The following is a 21,681-nucleotide window of genomic DNA, read 5'->3' as shown; positions in this document are numbered from 1 at the left end:
TTTCTCACTCTCAAACTAAATGCTAAATTCTACCATGTTATGGTCACTGTTTCCTGGGGGATCTTTTACTCTGAGATCATTTATTAAATCTGCCTCATTACATATTACCAGATCCAAAATAGCCTGATCCCTGGTTGGATCCACAACATAGAAACTAGCAGCAGGAGTAGGCACTTCGAGCCTGCTCCGCCATTCATTATGATCATGGCTGATCATCCAACTCAATAGCCTGCTCCCGCTTTCTCCCAATACCCTTTGATCTCTTTCGCCCCAAGAGCTATATCTAACTCCTGCTTGAAAACATACAATGTTTTGGCCTCAACTACTTTCTGTGGTAGCGAATTCCACAGGTTCACCACTCTCTGGGTGAAGAAATTTCTCCTCATCTCAGTCCTAAATGGTCTACCCCGTATCCTCAGACTGTGAGCCCTGGTTCTGGACTCCCCCACCATCAGGAACATCCTTCCTGCATCTACCCTGTCTAGTCCTGTTAGAATTTTATAGGTTTCTATGAGATCCCCTCTCATTCTTCTGAACTCCAGCGAATATAATCCTAACCGACTCAATCTCTCCTCATATGTCAGTCCCGCCATCCCAGGAATCAGTCCGGTGAACCTTTGCTGCACTCCCTCTATAGCAAGTACATCCTTCCTCAGATAAGGAGACCAAAACTGCACACAATATTCCAGGTGTGGTCTCACCAAGGCCCTGTATAATTGCAGCAAGACACCCCTGCTCCTGTACTTGAATCCTCTCGCTATGAAGGCCAACATACCATTTGCCTTCTTTACCGCCTGCTGCACCTGCATGCTTACCTTCAGCGACTGGTGTACAAGGACACCCAGGTCTCGTTGCACATTCCCCTCTCTCAATTTATAGCCATTCAGATAATAATCTGCCTTCCTGTTTTTGCTACCAAAGTGGATAACCTCACATTTATCCACATTATACTGCATCTGCCATGCATTTGCCCACTCACTCAGCTTGTCCAAATCACACTGAAGCATCTCTGCATCCTCCTCACAGCTCACCCTCCCACCCAGCTTTGTGTCATCTGCAAATTTGGAGATATTACATTTAGTTCCCTCATCTAAATCATTAATATATTTTGTGAATAGCTGGGGTCCCAGCACCGATCCCTGCGGTACCCCACTAGTCACTGCCTGCCATTCGGAAAAAGACCCGTTTATTCCTACTCTTTGTATTGTTCTCAGAAACTGTCCCGAATACACTCTGTGATTTCTTGCTTGTGGCTACCTCTGCCAATTTGATTTTCCCAATCTACACGGAGATTAGAGTCACCCATGATTCATATACTGCCTTTTTTACATGCCCTCATTATCTCCTGATTTATCCTCTGTCCTACAGTATAGCTACTGTTAGGAGGCCTGTAGACTACTCCCACCAGTGTCTTCTTCCCCTTGTTATTTCTTACCTCCACCCATATGGATTCTACATCTTCCAACCCAAGATCATTTCTTGCTTTTGTACTTCTTCCATCTCGTACTAACAAAGCTACCCCACCACCCTTTCCTTGCCTATCCTTTCAAAAAGTCACATACCCCTGAATATTTAGTTCCCAACTTTGAACTCCTTGTAACCATGTCTCCGTAATGGCTTTAAGATCATACCCATTAACCTCGATTTGTGCTGTTAATTAATTTAGTTTGTTCTGAATGTTATGAGCTTTTAAGTAAAGAGCCTTTAATTTTGCCCTCTTCCATTTTTCCCCCTTTGACCCTATTTGCTGCTGTTTTTTTATGTGTGTACACTCTGTCCCGTCCTGTTACACTCTGGGTATCATTACTTAAATAGCTGCCCTACAATGCTACCATATCCTTTTGCTTTGTCAGCCTATGTATCCCCTCCCCAGAACCCTATCCATGATTATCTGTCATTACCTGTGGTCCATTATTCTTCATTATTATCCACCATTATCTAACTATCCTCCTCCTCTTGTATCTTTACGTTTTCACTCCCAGACTCTTCTGTGGAAACTGAGGGGACGCCTTCTAACATATCTCGGACATTCTTTCATCCAGGGGATTAGATTTTCTAATTTGTGATGACCATTCCTCCTTGTCGTTGTCCTGAAGTGTGGCCGTGATGTCTGTTGCCATGCCTCCTGTTGCCATGTCTCTTGTTGTTTTTGCTCTCCTCAGTATTTGAGGCCCTAAACCTGATCTTTATCTCCACTGTTAGTGTGTGCAGGGATCGAAAATGGCATTGCAGCAACAAACCATGTTCTGGAACCTGCCTTGCTACAGGAGACCCTCACTACGTGACTTTTGACGGGAGGATGTTCAGCTTCTTTGGCGACTGCGAGTATATGTTAGTGCAAGAGCAGAGCGGACTCTTCACCGTGACAGCTGAGAATCTTCCCTGTGGCACCAGCGGGGTCACATGTACCAAATCCATCATCGTGACTATTGGCAACACAATGATCCACATGCTGAGGGGTAAGGTGGACCTGTGGGTGGCTGTCAAATGAGAGAAAATGGATGATTCGCTCACTTGCTGCACTGGGACACTGGCAGGGAATCTGGAAGAAAGTTTACCAGGCAAAGGGTATCAGAGGGTCAAACTAAATACAGAAAGTATAAAGCAGAACTGAGAAGGGGATAAGAGGGGCAGAGGGCAATTCTGAGAATAGATTTGGGTTAACAGAAAAGAGAACACAAAGGTCTTGTAGAAACATAATTAGTCAAAAGGGTGAGGATGATTATGGATCAAAAAGGGGATCTTATTATGGAGACAAGGGGCACAGCTGAGGAACTTAATGAGCACTTTGCATCTGTCTTCACTAGTGAAGAGGATGCTGCCAATGATGCAGTAAAGGGGGAGACAGTATTGGTACTGGACAGGATAAAATAGTTAAACAGGAGGTACTTAAAATGTTGGCAGCGCTCAAAGTAGAAAAGTCACCTGGTCCAGATGGGTTGGATCAGAGGTTACTGAGGGAAGGAAATGTGGAGATAGTAGAGACTTCGACCATAATCTTCCAATCCTCTTCAGTTACAGCGGGTGAGAGGTGGTGATTACAGAACAATTACATTGTTAAGGTTTGTTAATGCCAATTACATTGTTAAGGGAAACAGGTGACGGGTATTTGAACACATATATATAGGGGATTGCTGGGACACTGGGTGTATTTGAGGATTGTTGACTCTGAACAAAGTCAATATATTCCCTCAGCAAGGAAACGCTCTGTGTCTTAGTTTTACTTCACAACTGGCATGGATCCAGTTAACACAGAGGACTGCAACTATTACACACCTGACAATTGTACATCAATTGAATGTTAATTGTGTTCAGGTATTAACTGAGGGTCCACTGGTGTTCAGATGTGTCGGAGCAGCTGAAAGATGTGCACAGTGTATCTGGGAATAATCACTTCAAAGTGAAGAAAGATTCGGCTCCAGTGCTTGATCCTTCATCGCCTGGCTATCTGAGTTCTAACAAACACCCATATGTAAATCAAGGTGGACAGATAAATGAGCATCTGTAAGCTTATCAGATGAGTGGCAGGGTGGGGAAACAGTTAGAGACAATAATCTGAGATGAAATGAATTTTGGAAAAGTATGGGCTAATAAATTCCTGTCAGCATCAATGTTCTATTGAAAATCCACAAACCAGGCAGCAACCCAAACAGTATCGTGCAGGTTGAGCACAGCTCATTCTCTGGAAGATCCTGCATAAAATAACTTAAAGGCACCACGCACCACAAAATAAAACAGATGGGACCTTACTCAGCATGGATTTCAGCATGAAATTTGTGTCTAACTTGATTGAGTTCTTCGGGAAAGTCAAATGAAGATTCACCAGTTGAGCTCGGGGATGGAGAGACTGTTCAAAGAGGAGAGATGGAGGAACCTGGGCCGGTATTCTTTAGAGTTTCAAAGAATGTGGGTGCTTTCATTGAAAGTGAGAAAATTCTTAAAGGGGGTGAAAGGGTAAATGTGAACAGGGTGTTTCCCCTGGTTGGTGAGTCTAAAATCACGGGATAAAATCTCATGATTAGGGGTAGGCCATTTGGGACTGAAATGAGGAGGAATTTCTTCACTCAGAGGGTGGTGAATCTTTGAAATGTATCTAGCCCAGAGATGTGGAAGCTCAATCATTGAGCATGTTCAAGACAGAAATCGACTCAGGGAATCAGATCTCACAGATGATGTCCCAAACACAACCATTACCATCCCTGGGTATGTCCTGTCCCACTGGCAGGACAGACCCAGCAGAGGTGGCGGGACAGTGGGATACAGTCAGGAGGGAGTAGCCCTGAGATTCCTCAACATCGACTCCAGACCTCATGAAGTCTTATGGCATCAGGTCAAACGTGGGCAAGGAAACCTCCTGCTGATTACCATGTACCGCCCTCCCTCAGCTGATGAATCAGTGCTTCTCCATGTTGAACACCACTTGGAGGAAGCACTGAGGGTGGCAAGGGTGCAGAATGTACTCTGGGTGGGGGACTTCAATGTCCATCACCAAGAGTGGCTCGGTAGCTCCACTACTGACCGAGCTGGCTGAGTCCTAAGGACACAGCTGCTAGACTGGGTCTGCGGCAGGTGGTGAGGGAACCAACAAGAGGGAAAAACATACTTGAACTCATCCTCACCAACCTGCCTGCCGCAGATGCATCTGTCCATGACAGTATCGGTAGGAGTGACCACCACACAGTCATTGTGGAGACGAAATCCCGCCTTCACATTGAGGATACCCTCCATCGTGTTGTGTGACACTACCACCGTGCTAAATGGGATAGATTTCAAACAGATATAGCAACTCAAGACTGGGCATCCATGAGGTGCTGTGGGCCATCAGCAGCAGCAGAATTGTACTCGAACACAATCATGGCCCAGCATATCCCCCACTCTACCATTACCATCAAACTGAGGGATTAACCCTGGTTCAATGAAGAGTGCAGGAGGGCATGCCAGGAGCAACACCAGGCATACCTAAAAATGAGGTGTTAACCTGATGAAGCTATAACACAGGGATACTTGTGTGCCAAACAGCAAAGGCAGCAAATGATAGACACAGCTAAGTGATTCAACAACCAATGGGTCAGATCTAAACCCTGCAGTCCTGCCACATCCAGTCGTGAATGGTGGTGGACAGTTAAACAACTCACTGGAGGAGGAGGCTCCACAAATATCTCCATCCTCAATGATGGGGGAGCCCAGCACATCAGTGTAAAAGATAAGGCTGAAGCATTTGCTACAATCTTCAGGCAGAAATGCCGAGTGGATGATCCATCTCAGCCTCCTCCGGAGGTCCCCAGCATCACAGATGCCAGTCTTCAGCCAATTCGATTCACTCCACGTAATATCAAGAAATGGCTGAAGACACTGGATACTGCAAAGGCTATGGGCCCTGACAATATTGCGGCAATAGTACTGAAGACTTGTGCTCCAGAACTTGCCGTGCCCCTAGCCAAGCTGTTCCAGTACAGCTACAACACTGGCATCTACCCATCTATGTGGAAAATTGCCCAGGTATGTCCTGTACACACAAAACAGGACAAATCCAAGCCAGCCAATTACCACCACATCAGTAAGGTAATGGAAAGGGTCATTAACAGTACTATGCGGCACTTGCTTAGCAATAATCTCTTCTGTTTGGGTTCCGCCAGGGTCACTCAGCTCCTGACCTCATTACAGCCTTGGTTCAAATATGGACAAAAGAGCTGAACTTCCGAGGTGAGGTGAGAGTGACTGCCCTTGACATCAAGGCAGCATTTGACCGAGTGTGGCATCAAGGAGCCCTAGCAAAACTGGAGTCAATGGGAATCAGGGGGAAAACTCTCCACTGGTTGGAGTCATACCTAACACAAAGGAAGATGATTGTGGTTGTTGGAGGTCAATTCTCTCAGCTCCAGGACATCACTGCAGGAGTTCCTCAGGGTAGTGTCCTTGGCCCAACCATCTTCAGCTGATTCATCAATGACTTTCCTTCCATCATAAAGTCAGAAGTGGGGATGTTCACTGATGATTGCACAAAGTTCAGCACCATTTGCGACTCCTCGGATACTGAAGCAGTCCATGTCCAAATGCAGCAAGACCTGGGCAATATCCAGGCTTGGGCTGACAAGTGGCAAGTGCCAGGCAATGACCAACCCCATAAACAGAGAATCTAACCATCTCCCCTTGACATTCAATGGCATTAACATCACTGAATCTGCCATTATCAACTTCCTGGGGTTACAATTGACCAGAAGCTGAACTGGACAAACATAATAATACTGTGGCTATAAGAGCAGGTCAAAGACTGGGAATCCTGCGGAGAGTAACTCATCTCCTGACTCCATAAAACCTCTCCTCAAGGCACAAGTCAGGAGTGTGATGGAATACTCCCCACTTGCCTGGATGAGTGTAGCTCCCACAACACTCAAGAAGCTTGACACTGTCCAGGACAAAGCAGCCCGCTTGATTGGCACCACATCCACAAACATTCACTCCCTCCACCAACAACACACAGTAGCAGCAGTGTGTACCATCTACTAGATCCACTACAGGAATTCAACAAGGCTCCTTAGACAGCACCTTCCAAACCCACCACTACCATTTAGAAGGACAAGAGGAGCAGATCATTGGGAACACCACCATCTGGAAGTTCACCTCCAAGTCACTCACCATCCTGACTTGGAAATATATCACCGTTCCTTCACTGTCACTGGGTCAAAATTCTGGAACCCCCTCCCTAACTGCATTGTAGGTGTACCTACACCACATGGACTGCAGCGGTTCAAGAAGGCAGCTCACCAATACCTTCTCAAGGGCAACTAGGGATTGTTAATAAATGCTGGCCCAGCCAGTGAAGCTCACATCCCGTGAATGAGTCTATCTCCACTTGGTGAGGCAAGGTTTGATCAGGGATATTCAGCATGGCTTTGTCAGAAGGAGGTCATGCCTATCAATTTTGATTGAATTTTTTGAGGGGGTGACCAGGTGTGTAGATGATGCAGTTTATATGGATTTCAGCAAAACCTTTGACAAGGACCCACATGGGAGACTTATAAAGAAGGTAAATACACATAGGATGCAGGGTAATTAGATAAGGTGGATTCAAAATTGGCTTAGTTGTAGGAGACAGAGGGTGATGACAGAAGGATGCTTCAGTAACTGGAAGCCAGTGTCCAGTGGCGCACCACAGGGATCTGTGGTGGGTCCCCTATTATTTGTTATTTATATAAACAACATAGATGACTATGTGGGGGGTAGGATTAGTAAGTTTGCGGATGACACAAAGATTGGCCAGGTAGTTAACAGTGAGGTTGAGTGCCTTGGGCTACAGGAAAATATAGACGGGATGGTCAAATGGGCAGATGAGTGGCAGATGGAATTTAACCCTGAAAAGTGTGAGGTGATACACTTTAAAAGGAGTAATTTGACAAGGAGGTATTCAATGAACGGCATGACACTAGGAAGTTCTGAGGAACAAAGGGATCTTGGCATGTGTGTCCATAGATCTCTGAAAGCAGAGGGGCATGTTAGTGGGATGGTGAAAAAGGCATATGGGACACTTGCCTTTATCAATCGAAGCATAGATTACAAAAGTTGGGAGGTCATGTTGGAGTTGTATAGAACCTTGGTGAGGCCACAGCTGGAGTACTGTGTGCAGTTCTGGTCGCCACATTATAGGAAGGATGTGATTGCACTGGAGGGGGTGCAGAGGAGATTCACCAGGATGTTGCCTGGGATGAAACATTTAAGTTATGAAGAGAGGTTGGATAGACTTGGGTTGTTTTTGTTGGAGCAGAGAAGACTGAGGGGCGACCTGATCGAGGTGTACAAGATTATGAGGGGCATGGACAGGGTGGATAGGGAGCAGCTGTTCCCCTTAGTTGAAGGGTCAGTCACAAGGGGACATAAGTTCAAGGTGAGGGGCAGGAGGTTTAGGGGGGATGTGAGGAAAAACCTTTTTACCCAGAGGGTGGTGACGGTCTGGAATGCACTGCCTGGGAGGGTGGTGGAGGTGGGTTGCCTCACATCCTTTAAAAAGTACCTGGATGAGCACTTGGCACGTCACAACATTCAAGGCTATGGGCCAAGTGCTGGTAAATGGGATTAGGTTGGTAGGTCAAGTGTTTCTCACGTGTCGGTGCAGACTCAATGGGCCGAAGGGCCTCTTCTGCACTGTGTGATTCTGTGATTCTGTGAATGAATAAAGGAAAAGCTATCACTCAGTGTGTATTGTAATTTGGTGACTCTGCTCTGCATAGGGAAGGATGTCATGGTCAATGGTGTTGGAGTGAAGCTGCCCAAGCTGTATAGTGGGAGTGGACTCTCTCTCCATCAAGCAGGCCTCTTTGTATCTGTCGTCACAAATTTGGGATTGACAGTCCTCTGGGATGGAGGTGAGTAGTATTTGAGCTGAAGCTTTATGACTGTGAAGAATCTCAGGTCATATTGAGCCTGATTGAAGGCTCTTACAGAAATTCCACCCAATCACACTGAGTACAACAAAAGCTAACCGGAATCTCAGCTCAGTCAATTTCCTTCCGCTCCGTACTCCCTGAAAATACAAATGCCCATGTCCAGAAGCGGCACAAACTGCCTGGAATTAGAGTCCTAGAGTCATAGAGGTCTACAGAACAGAAAAAGGCCCTTTGGCCCATTGAGCCTGTGCTGGTCAAACAAGTACCTAACTATTCTAATCCCATTTTCCAGCACTAGGCCCATAGCCTTGTCTGCCATGGCATCGCAAGTGCACATCCAAATACTTCTTAAATGTTATGAGGGTTTCTGCCTCTACCACCCTTTCAGGCAGTGAGTTCCAGATTCCCACCACCCTCTGGGTGAAAACATTCTTCCTCACACCCCCTCTAAACCTCCTGCCCCTGACTTTAAATCTATGCCCCCTGGTTATTGATCCCTCCACCAAGGGGAAAAGTTCCTTCCTATCTACCCTATCTATGCCCCTCATAATTTTATACACCTCAATCATGTCCCCCCTCAATCTCCTCTGCTCCAGGGAAAATAAACCCAGTCTATCCAATCTCTCCTCATAACTAAAACTCTCCAGCCCAGGCAACATCCTGGTAAATCTCCTCTGCACTTTCTCTAGTGCAATCACATCCTTCCTATAATGTGGATTCCAGAACTGCACGCAATACTCTAGCTGTGGCCTAACCAGCGTTTTGTACAGTTCCAGCATAACCTCCCTGCTCTTATATTCTATGCCTCAGCTAATAAAGGCAAGTATCCCATATGCCTTCTTAACCACCTTATCTACCTGTCCCGCTACCTTAAGGGACCGGTGGACATGCACACCAAGGTCCCTCTGATCCTCGGTACCTCCCAGGGTCCTACCATTCATCATGTATTCCTGTGCCTTGTTTGTCCTGCCCAAGTGCATCACCTCACACTTATCTGGATTAAATTCCATTTGCCACTGATCAGCCCATCTGACCAGCCCATCTATATCCTCCTGTAATCTAAGGCTATCCTCCTCACTATTTACCACCCAACCAATTTTTGTGTCATCTGCAAACTCAGGGATCAACCCTCCTACATTCAATTCTAAATTGTTTATATATACCACAAACAGCAAGGGACCCAACACTGATCCCTGTGGAACCCCACTGGTCACAGGCATCCAGTCACAAAAATACCCCTCGACCATCACCCTCTGCTTCCTGTCACTCAGCCAATTCTGGATCCAATTTGCCAAATTGCCTTAGATCCCGTGGGCTCTTACCTTCGTTATCAGTCTCCCATGTGGGACCTTATCAAAAGCTTTGATGAAGTCCAAGTAGACTACGTCAAATGCATTGCCCTCATCTACACACCTGGTCACCTCTTCGAAAAATTCAATCAAATTGGTCAGACATGACCTCCCCTTAACAAAACCATGCTGACTGTCCTTGATTAATCCCTGCCTCTCCAAGTGTAGATTAATTCTGTCCCTCAGAATTGCTTCCAATAGTTTCTCCACCACTGAGGTTAGACTGACTGGCCTGTAGTTCCCTGGTTTATCCCTCCCTCCCTTCTTGAATAACGGTACCACATTGGTTGTCCTGCAGTCCTCAGGCACCTCTCCTGTGGCCAGAGAGGTATTGAAAATTATTGCCAGCGCCCCTGCTATCTCCTCCCTTGCCTCACTCAACAGCCTGGGATACATTTCATCCGGGCCTGGAGATTTATCTACTTTTAAGCCTGCCAGACCACTTAGAACCTCCTCCCTTTCTATTTCTTTCATTATATCACAGTCCTTCTGCCTGATTTCCATACCCACGTCGTCCCTCTCACTTGTGAACACCAACACAAAGTATTCATTTAGAACCCTACCTACGTCTTCCGGCTCCACACACAAATTACCACTATGGTCCTTAATGGGCTCTACTCTTTCCCTAGTTATCCTCTTACTCTTAATGTGCTTGAAAAATAACTTTGGATTTTCCTTTATTTTACCTGCTAATGTTTTTTCATGCCCCCTTTTTGCTCTCCTAATTTCCTTTTTAAGTTCCCCCTGCACATTCTATACTCCTCTAGGGCTTCCACTGTTTTAAGCCCTTGGTATCTGCCATAAGCCTCCCTTTTTCTCTTTATCCAATCCTGTATATCCCTCGACATCCAGGGTTCCCTGGGTTTGTTGGTCCCACCCTTTGTCTTTACTGGAATATGTTGGCCCTGTACTCTCCCTATTTCCTTCTGTCCCACCTGAAGACACTATATCCTGGAATATTGAGCTGCCAATCCTGCCCCTCTCTCAACCATGTCTCTGTGACAGCAATGACATCAAAATTCCATGTGTTAATTTGTGCCCTCAACTCATCCGCCTTATTCGTCAGACTCCTTGCATTAAAATAAATACCATCCAACCTTGCCAAACCCCCTTGTGCCTTAACTGGCCTATAATTTCTATGCCTTCCAGACTCACTTGCTCTCTCTTCTAATTTTGGCTGTGCATCTCCCCCTGCTGAACCTCCTCTCAGGATCCCATCTCCCTGCCAAGTTAGTTTAAACCCTTCCCAACAGCGCTAGCAAACATCCCCGCAAGGATTTTGGTCCCATTCCGGTTCAGATACAACCCGTCCGCCTTGTACAGGTCCCACCGCCCCCAGAAACGACCCCAATGTCCCAGAAATCTAAAGCCCTCTCTCCTGCACCATCTCTCCAGCCATGCATTCATCTGGACTAACCTCCTATTTCTATACTCACTAGCACTTGGCACCAAAAGTAATCCAGAGGTTACTACCTTTGAGGTCCTGTTTTTTAATCTGCTTCCTAGCTCCCTAATTTCTGCTTACAGGACCTCATCCCTCTTTCTACCTATGTCGTTGGTACCAATATGTACCACGACCTCTGTCTGTTTGCCCTCCCCCATTAGAATGCCCTGCAGCCGTTCAGTGACATAGAACCATAGAAAAGTTACAGCACAGAAGGAGGCCATTTGGCCCATCTTGTCCATGCCAGCCCGAGGACACCCAGTTGCCCTTTCTAATCCCACCTTCCTGCACCCGGCCCATAGCCCTGCAGCTTACAGCACTTAAGGTGCAGATCCAGGCACTTTTTAAAAGAGTTTAGAGTTTCTGCCTCTACCACCAACTTGGGCAGCGAATTCCAGACACCCACTACCCTCTGCGTAAAAAAGTTCTTCCTCATGTCCCCCCTTCACCCTCTGCCACTTATCCAGTGACATCTTGACTCTGGCACCAGGGAACCAACATACCATCCTGGAGTCACGTCTACGGCCGCAGAAATGTCTGTCTGTTCCCCTTACTACCGAGTCTCCAACCACTATTGCTCTTCCCCTCTTTTTCCTCCCCCACTCCCTGTGCAGCTGAGCCACTCCCAGTGCCATGAGCGTGGCTGCGCCCCCCAGAGGAACCGTCACTCTCACCATTTTCCAACACAGAAAAACGGTTCTCGAGCGAGATGCACCCTGGGGATTTCCTGACTACCTGCCTGACACCTTTCTTCTGACTGATGGTCACCCATTCCCTCTCTGTCTGCACTTCCATAAGCTGTGGGGTGACCACGTCTAAAAATGTGCTACCCCCGAAACTCTCAGCCTCACGGATGCACCTCAGTGCCTCCAGCTGCCGCTCCAGCTCTGAAACTCGGAGATCATGTCGCTTCAGTTGACGGCACTTCCTGCACACGTGGTCGGTCAGAGCACAAGGAGCGTCTAGGACTTCCCACATGTTGCAGGCGGTACATAACACGGGACTGAGCTGCCCTGTCATGCCTCTAGTTGAAAAAAAACCCTTACTTTAAGTTAAATACAGTAAAAAAAACATCAAATTATTTATGTACTTTAAATTAAAACTAGAACTCTTACCTTTCCTTAGCTTAATCTATTTTAAACTGGAGAAAAACACTTACACATTACTCACCAATCAGCTCTCACCTTTGTGCTGACGTCACTTTTTGAAGCTTCCCCGCACTCGCGCTGGTTCTGATCTCCATCGCTCTCTCACGCTGTTTTGTGATGTCACTCTTATTATATTCAACAAGAATTGACTGCAGGACACTCTTCCCAGACTGCTTCACCGCGATGCTGACTGCAGGACACTCTTCCCAGACTGCTTCACTGCGATGCTGACTGCAGGACACTCTTCCCAGACTGCTTCACTGCGATGCTGACTGCAGGACACTCTTCCCAGACTGCTTCACCGTGATGCTGACTGCAGGACACTCTTTCCAGACTGCTTCACCGTGATGCTGACTGCAGGACACTCTTTCCAGACTGCTTCACTGTGATGCTGACTGCAGGACATTCTTCCCAGACTGCTTCACCGCGATGCTGACTGCAGGACACTCTTCCCAGACTCAATTCTGTCCCACACTGATCGAACTCTCAGCTCAGAATATGTGTGAAGAGAGATAGCGAAATCAGATGGATGCTGTTCAGTGGGAATGACCACCAATCCTGGACTCAACTCATCCGGAATCCCAGACATTATCAATCCCAGACTGTTCATCCGGAATCCCAAATACTGTCAATCCCAGATTGTTCATCCAGAATCCCAAACACTGTCAATCCCAGATTATTCATCCAGACTCCCAAATACTGTCAATCCCAGACTGTTCATCCGCAATCCCAAATACTGCCAATCCCAGACTGTTCATCCGGAATCCCAGACATTGTCAATCCCAGACTGTTCATCCAAAATCCCAGACATTGTCAATCCCAGACTGTTCATCCAAAATCCCAGACATTGTCAATCCCAGACTGTTCATCCGGAATCCCAGACATTGTCAATCCCAGACTGTTCATCCAAAATCCCAGACATTGTCAATCCCAGACTGTTCATCCGGAATCCCAGACATTGTCAATCCCAGACTGTTCATCCAGAATCCCAAACACTGTTGATCCCAGACTGTTCATCCAAAATCCCAAACATTGTCAATCCCAGGACTGTTCATCCGGAATCCCAAACACTGTTGATCCCAGACTGTTCATCCAGAATCTGAAGCGTTATCTATCTTTGCATCATCAGAAATTTGGCCACAACACAGTCTGTCCCTTTATTCAAATCATCGATATAAATTGTAAATAGTTGAGGACCCGGCACTGATCCCTGTGGCGCTCCACTTGTCACAGTTTGCCAACCTGAAAATGACTAATTTATCCTGACTTTCTGGTTCCTGTTTGTTAGCTAATCCTCTATCCATGCTAGCATATGACTGCTAAAACCTCGAGCTCTTACCTTGTGCAGGAAGCTTTTACTTGACACTTTATCAAATGCGTTTTGGGAATCCAGATATACTACATCTACTGGTTCCCCTTTATCCACCCTGCTTGTTACATCATCAAAGCATTCTAATACATTTATCAAATGTGATTTTCCTTTCACAAAACCATGGTGACTCTGCCTGATTGTATTATGATTTTCTAAATGTCCTGCTATTTGCGCTTTAATAATGGATTCTAGCATTTTCCCAATGACGGATGTTAGACTAACTGGCCTAGAGTTTCCTGTTTTCTGTCTCCCTCTTTTCTGGAATAGAGGTGTTAAATTGTGGTTTTCCAATCCATTTGAATGAAAGTGAACATACGTGTGTGATTGTGATTATATGTTCACGCCTGTCTGTGTGTGCGAGAGTATGGTGACAGAGTGTGAGAGACTGAGTGCATCCTGGAGAATGTAGTTTTTCAGCGATTTCTCTCCTCTTTGCAGGTACCCGTGTATATGTGCAGCTGGAATCTCAGTACCAGGGTCTAGTGAGTGGATTATGTGGTAATTTTGATGGAGACGCAGAGAATGACTTCATGACCCGACAAGGGATTGTAGAAGCCACATCTGATCGTTTTGGGAATTCCTGGAGAGTCAGCCAGACCTGTCCTGAGGTTTACAATGAAGACCTTCCACACCCATGCTCGGTGAGTCCAGGCAGCTCTCATTGGCTATTCAAAGAGTTCAGAGGGCAGTGGAAACATATGATGTTGGTCAGGTCTCCTCAACCTCTTACCTTCTGATACCCCACTCCCGTGTCCTAAAGATGCCGTTGCCCCCTCCATCGTGTAACACAGCACAAATAATTTTCCTGTGTAAAAGGTATTGATATAATTACATGTAACTTATTATTTTTGTTTTACTTAATGTGAAACATATTTCTGGTGCTGAGGAGCAACTCTCTCTCAATGAGGAGATATTGTTGATAAAATTGAGTAAAAAGTGGGAAAGGTTTAACTAAAACTGTTTAGAGTCTAAATCAGAAAAGGGAAATGGTTTTCTGGTGGGAAATCATTAACCAGGAAAACTTGTGGGAATCATGAACTCACTGCAGTCCTGTGGTGGGAGCCTAAAATTACCTTGGTTAATAATTAGCCCAGTAAAGTCGAATAGTCTAATGACTGGAGGCATGGCAAGGAGTCTCAGTCTCTTGGAATGCGCATCCTGTTCAATTTGGGAATGCCAGGTTGCTTCTCAGATCCTCGGCAACCACAAGTGCAGGAATTCTCACCAGCTGGAGGAGCTCAAGGTCTCGGTTTCGGAGCTTGAGCAGTAACTGGTATCACCGTGGCGCATTGTGGGGCTGATGTTTTGTGGATGATATGTTTGTTGAGGTAATCACCACACAGTTTAAGGTTATGCAGAGAGAGAGGGAATGGCTGACTGCCAAGAATGCCCAGGCAGATAGCGCAGGAGTTCCCAGAGTGCATCTCACTCTCCAACCTGTGTTCAGTTTGAATATTGATGTATGTGATGGTTCATCTGGGGGGTGCAGCCAGAGGCAAGTCCATGGCACCACAGGTGGCTCTGATGTGGAGTAGTCTAGGAGGAACACTGGAAGTACAATAGTGATAGGTAATTTGATAGTTAGGGGGAGAGGTAGGTGTTTCTGTGACTCCAGGATGGAGTGTCACCTCCCTGGTGTCAGGGTCAAGGACGTCACTGAGAAGCTGCAGAGCCCTCCAAGGGGACGGGGCATCCAACAGTCGTGGTCTAATTCAGTTCCAGTGACATAGGTAGAAAGAGGGATGTGGTCAGAATTTAGGGAGCAAGAAAGGAAACCAGCAAGCTGGACCTGATAGGTAGTAATGTCCAGATGTGGCATCAAGGAACCCGGGCAAAACTGGAGTCAATGGGAGTCGGGGGAAAACTCTCTACTGGTTGGGTCATACCTAGCACAAAGGAAGATGGTTGTGGTTGTTGGAGGTCAGTCATCTCAGTCCCAGGACATCACTGCAGGAGTTCCTCAGGGTAGTGTCCTCGGCCCAACCATCTTCAGCTGCTTTAGCAATGACCTTCCTTCCATCATAAGGTCAGAAGTGGGGATGTTCGCTGATGATTGCACAATGTTCAGCACCATTCGCAACTCCTCAGATACTGAAGCAGTCCCTGTCCAAATGCAGCAAGACCTGGACAATATCCAGGCTTGGGCTGACAAGTCGCAAGTAACATTCACACCACACAAATGTCAGGCAATGACCATCTCCAACAAGAGAGAATCCAACCATTGCCCCTTGGTGTTCAATGGCATCACCATCACTACATCCCCCACTATCAACATCCTGGGGGTTACCATTGATCGGAAACTGAACTGGACCAGCCATATAAATACTGTGGCTACAAGAGCAGGTCAGAGCCTGGGAATCCTGCAATGAGTTAACTCACCTGCTGACTCCCCTTCAGAAGATGATGATGAGCTGCCCTCTTGAACCGTTGCAGCCCATGTGGTGTCGGCACACCCACAGCGCTGTTAGGGAGGGAGTTCCAGGATCTTGACCCAGTGACAGTGAAGGAACGGTGATATATTTCCAAGTTAGAATGGTTAGGAGGCTGAGCTCCAGACACTGTGACATATCAGGGAGGGGCAAAGTTACCTGGATGCTTTACACCAGGAGACAGTCACAGCACTTAGGATTGGGTCTTCTGATTTGGTCAGTGGTCAGGGACAGGTGGGTCTGACTGCGAGTGAGGCAGGTAAGTGGATAAGAGAGCAGGAGTGTAGGAGTGTGAGCCCCTGCAATTGTCAGACAGGTTTGAAGCTCTCTCAGTTTGTTTGGATGTGGGTGGGGGCTGCAGGGTGGATGAACAAACTGACCATGGCACCATGGTACAGGAAACCATTCAACTTGGGGGAGCAAAAAGGAATGTAGCTGTGGTAGGGGACAGCGTAGTGAGGGGGATTAACATTGTTCTCTGCAGCAAAGAGCCAGAATCCAGACGGCTGTGTTGCCTGCCCAGTGCCAGGGTTTGGGACATCTGCTCAGGGCTGGAGACGAACTTGCAGTGGGAGGGGGAGGATCCAGTTGTCATGGTCCATGTAGGTACCAACGACAGAGATATAATTAGGAAAGAGGTTCTGCAGAGAGTATGAGGAGTTAGGTACCAAATTCAAAAGCAGAACCTCAAAGATAATAACCTCCGGATTATTACTTGAGCAAATTGGCAAAGGGTAAAAAAAACTGAGCGAGATGAATGTGTGGCTCAGAGATTGATGTGGGCGAAGTGGGTTCCTGTTCATGGGATACTGGCACCAGTACTGGGGAAAGTGGGGGCTGTACCATTGGGACAGTCTACACCTGAACCGTGCTGGGACCAGTGTTCAGGTGAGCTGTAGAACGAGGGAAGTAGAGAGAGTTTTAAACTGAATAGTGGGGGCAAGAGATCAAATTTGGGAAGATGTGGTAAACCAAAGTGTAGAGACAAGGCAAGAGAGAAAGGTATTGATATGGGAAATGATAAACAGAACGTGACACAGAGGAAAAATGTAAGGGTAAATCAGCAGATAAGGCCAGATGCTACAAAGATAATAAAAGGACATAACTAAAGGCTCTGTATTCAAATGCACATAGCATTCGAAACAAGACAGATGAACTTATAGCACAAATAGAAATAAATAAGTACGATCTGATAGCTATAACAGAGACATGCTATGACAGATGCAGTTGGTAAATCGGAGTTATTTAAAAATCCCAGAGGGAAACTTTAAACAACTGTCATAACCTATAATTTTAAGTGTTGTGTTTGAGATGCGACTCTAAACTCAGGAATCAGACCATTAGCTCTCGAGGTTTTACATTAAACTAAATGAAACATTTTATTAATTTACACAGGTTAAAATATATATACACATGGCTACAAATTACTACTATCATAACTTTTTAACAAATTCCCAAACTAATCTCCATTAAGGCAACAACAACCCATAGACTTAACCAGACACCAGGCAAAGCATTTGCACCTTACAAATTCAGAATGAGGTTCTTTTCACTGTGGAGTCAGTTGGAGGCTTCCAGCTGCCTTTTGATCTCACATTGCCTCTACCCTGCACACCCGAAAACTACTGAAATTATACCCACCGCCACTGATTGAATTCAAATTCCCATTGTCTCAACAGCCTCTTCGAACTTTACCTTTTAACAATGAAACCTCATTCATTGTACCAATTTTATTAGTAATATAAACATATTGCTTGGTAGCTGCTAGAAAGGCATCAAGTTGTCACCCCACTTCTTGAATGCTCCATTCAAAAAATGCAAATGCAGCCAACTCTCTTACATATCAAAACTAATACCCATCAAAGCACCCAGACTAACTGGCTTTAATACAGTTAAGACTAAACCTCTAAAAGAAAAATATTTCCCAAAATATTATATGCATTAATAGCTTCATGACATCCCCCTCCTTATTGAAAAATGAACGGTCATAATTCTAAAAGATGGCTTCATTTTAATAACCCATCTCATACCATCTCCTATACTTATTACACTATTACATTACCAGATGTATGCATTTACATAACTATATATATACAACTCCTTGGTATCAACAGAAATCACTCCAGTTCAGTGTCCAAGTTTTTTTTTAAATGTCCCATTTTCCTTTAAGCTTTAAACAATTGATAATGCACCTGTGAACAGATTTTCTCTTCCAGCAATATGTATAATCCATAAATGAAATGGTTGTAATAATAGACTCCATCTGAAAAGCCTTGCACTTTTGTTACAAAATTTGCCCAAAAACTTGCAATGTAAATTTCAAAATGCTGCAATGCTAACACCAAACTCAGACACTCTCTATCGATTGTTGAATATCTTCTCTGTTGTACGTTCAGCTTCTGTGAAAAATGCCCTATCGGTTTTTCAATTCCAGTGTCATCTTTCTGTAACAGCCCCAATGTCTATATCACTTGCGTCAATGGCCAACTTGAATTGCTTGGCATAATTGGGTACTGCCAACACTGGTGTCATAGTTAATACAGTTTTCAAACTATCGAATGATTTCTGACACTCCTGTGTCCATTGAAACTTATTGTTCCTTTTTAATAGTTCAGTCAGTGGAACAACCACTTGGCTAAAATTTAATACAAATTTCCAGTAAAACCCACTCATGCCCCAAAATCTCAAAGCTTCTCATTTTGTTATAGACACTGGGAAATCCACGATAGCCTTGACTTTCACATCTCTCGGAGCCACCTCACCATGTCCAATGGTGTGGCCTAGATACGTAACTTATGCTTTTGCAAATTCACTTTTAGCCAAGTTCATCATCAAATTAGCTTCTTGTAGTCGAGTAAATAATTCTTCCAGATGCTGTAAATGCTCCTCCCACATCTGACTGAAAACTATTAGACCATCAATATAAACAGCACAGTTACTTAGACCCACAATTACTTTGTTTGTCAGTCTTTGAAATGTCGCAGGTGCATCCTTCATACCACATGGCATGACTTTAAATTGATAGAGTCTACTTGGTGTTACGAAAGCTGATATCTCCTTTGCCCTCTCCAACAATGGTTCCAGCCAATATCCTTTTAGCAAGTCAATCTCTGTGATAAATTTTGATTCTCCTACTTTCTCAATACAATCCTCCAACCGCGGTATGGGATATAAATCCGCTTTTGTCACCACATTCACCCTTCGATAGTCCACATGGCTGAATTTTGCCATCGGTGAGCAGGGGGGTGGGGCCCGCTCGCCAATGTGTAAAATGACGCGGGATGATGTTGGGCGGAACCCCCGATGTCATCCCGCCCCATTTAAATTTTCAGGAAGGCAGGAGCACAGCAAAATCAGCTGCGGGCCCTCTGACCTGTCAATGGCCACTTGACGCCATTGACAGGATCATTTAACCAAGTAAAGGACCTGCCCGTCCAACCTTAAGGTTGGTGGGTTGGCCAGGAGCCCCGGCGGCAAATAGAAAAAACACGAAACCTCATCCAGCGGCGGGATGAGGCTTCATGTAGGGATTTAAAAAGTTCAATAAAGTTTTAGTGTAATTTATGAACACGTCCCATCTCGTGTGACATTGTCACATGAGTGGGACATGTTAAGGGTTTTTGTTTTCTATTTTTAACATTTTAAAACTGTAAGTGATCTCCCTGAGGCAGTACTTAGCCTCAGGGAGGTGTGCACTCTTCCGTGCGCATGCGTTCAGAGCGCACTCTCGCTTTTGGGGAATCCCCCCCACCCCGCACAGGGAGCGCATTGCACTTCCCGCCGGACGTCACACTGGGTGGGCCTTAATTGGACCATCCATGTAAAATGGTGGCAGGGCCCACTTCTCCAGCGAGGATCATCTCCCTGCCCACTGGAGATTGGGTCGGGCCCACCCGCCCGACAGGCAGAAAATTCTGCCCATAGTCTGGTTTCGGTACCAGTACAATAGGTGAATTCCAGTTACTGCAATCAGACTCAATGATATCATTTTGAAGCATGAAATCAATTTCTTTTTGTACTTGTGATAACTTTATTGGATTTAATCTATAAGGTTGTTGCCTTATTGAAGATGATATTTCAATACATACATCATGTAAAGCTAAATGTGTCTTTCCCAACTTATTTACACAAATAGGTTTGTGTGACTGCAATAGCTTTTCCAAATCACTTTGACACTTGCTTGGACTGTAACTCAATATTTCATTTAAATTTTAAAGCACCCCCTCATTATCCAATGTGATTAGAGGAAAATCAATTTCAGAATCCTGCACTTCTACCGCTTTCTCATCATCCACCATCACTAACATCTCTTTTTGTTCCTCTTCCCTGTCAAAGTACTTTTTAAGAGTATTTACATGACACACTCTCTACTTCTTTCTTCTATCTGGAGTATTTATTAAATAATTTACTTCACTCAATTTCTTTGCAATCCTGTAAGGACCACTAAATTTTGCATTTAAGGAATCCCCTCGCACTGGTAACAAGACTTTCTCTCCAGAAACATAACTATGAATGTTAGCCTTGTTAGCTGCTTTCAATTTTATCACTTGCTGTGACATCTTTAAATGTTCCCTAGCTAACTCACATGCTCTGTCCAATCTTTCCCTGAAATTTGATACGTAGTCCAGGAGAGTAGTTTCTGAATTTTGACCCACCAGTTTCTCATGAATCAGTTTCAGTGGTCCCCTTACCTCATGATCATAAACTAGTTCAAAAGGGATGAAACCAGTCGATGTATTAGGAGCATCTCAAATAGCAAATAACAAAAATGGAATTCCCGTATCCCAATCCTGTGCATAATCCTGACAGTGTGCTGTTATCACAGTTTTTAAAGTTTGATGCCATCTTTCCAAAGCTCCTTGTGACTCTGGATGATAAACTGTTGACTTAAACTGTTTTATTCCCAAACTGTTCATTACTTCCTTAAACAGCTATGACATCGTATTTAACCCCTGATCTGATTGTATTTCCTTAGGTAAACCATATCTTGTAAAAAATTTAATTAACACCTCCACAACCTTCTTAGTTGTAATATTTCTTAAAGGTGTCACTTCAGGAAACCTGGTAGACACATCCATTATTGTCAATAAACACTGATTTCCGCTTTTGGTCTTAGGGAGGGGTCCTAGACAATCAATCATGACCCTGGTAAAAGGTTCTTCAAATGCTGGTGTTTGAATTAAAGGCATCGGCTTAATCACTGCTTGTGGTTTTCCTGTTATTTGACACATATGACAGACTGTACAGAATTTGACTACATCCCTATGCAATCCTGGCCAAAAAAAAACCCCTGTATCTTTTCCCGTGTTTTCCTAATTCCTAAATGTCCCCCCATTGGAATTTCATGAGCAATCCTCAGAATCTCATTTCTATACCCTAATGGGAGAACAATCTGATGCACCTCCCTCCAGCTTTCATTTGCTGAGACATAATCCGATCATCAATTCTCATTAATACTTTCCCTCAAAGATAATAATACACTGGAATACATTTTGCTTCAGTTTCTGAATAAGCTTTCTGATATAACTGTTTTAATTGTGAATCATTTTCCTGTAACT

The 21,681-nt window shown here is 45.0% G+C and overlaps 1 protein-coding gene across 1 annotated transcript in view; it reads left to right on the top strand.

Moving 5' to 3' along the window:
• Positions 1-21,681, top strand: part of LOC144672870 (SCO-spondin-like) — a 163,001-nt gene that overhangs the window by 82,894 nt on the left and 58,426 nt on the right. The window contains exons 9-11 of the mRNA XM_078534859.1: positions 2,203-2,459; positions 8,226-8,360; positions 14,133-14,335. Coding sequence (XP_078390985.1) covers positions 2,203-2,459; positions 8,226-8,360; positions 14,133-14,335 — 595 coding nt within the window. The remainder of the gene's footprint in view (positions 1-2,202; positions 2,460-8,225; positions 8,361-14,132; positions 14,336-21,681) is intronic.

This window comes from Cetorhinus maximus, unplaced genomic scaffold (genome assembly GCF_964194155.1).
Source record: "Cetorhinus maximus unplaced genomic scaffold, sCetMax3.hap1.1 HAP1_SCAFFOLD_135, whole genome shotgun sequence".
In the NCBI taxonomy this organism is placed as follows: domain Eukaryota; kingdom Metazoa; phylum Chordata; class Chondrichthyes; order Lamniformes; family Cetorhinidae; genus Cetorhinus; species Cetorhinus maximus.
Note: the sequence above shows the minus strand (reverse complement) of the source record. Positions and strands in the feature narration are given on the sequence as shown.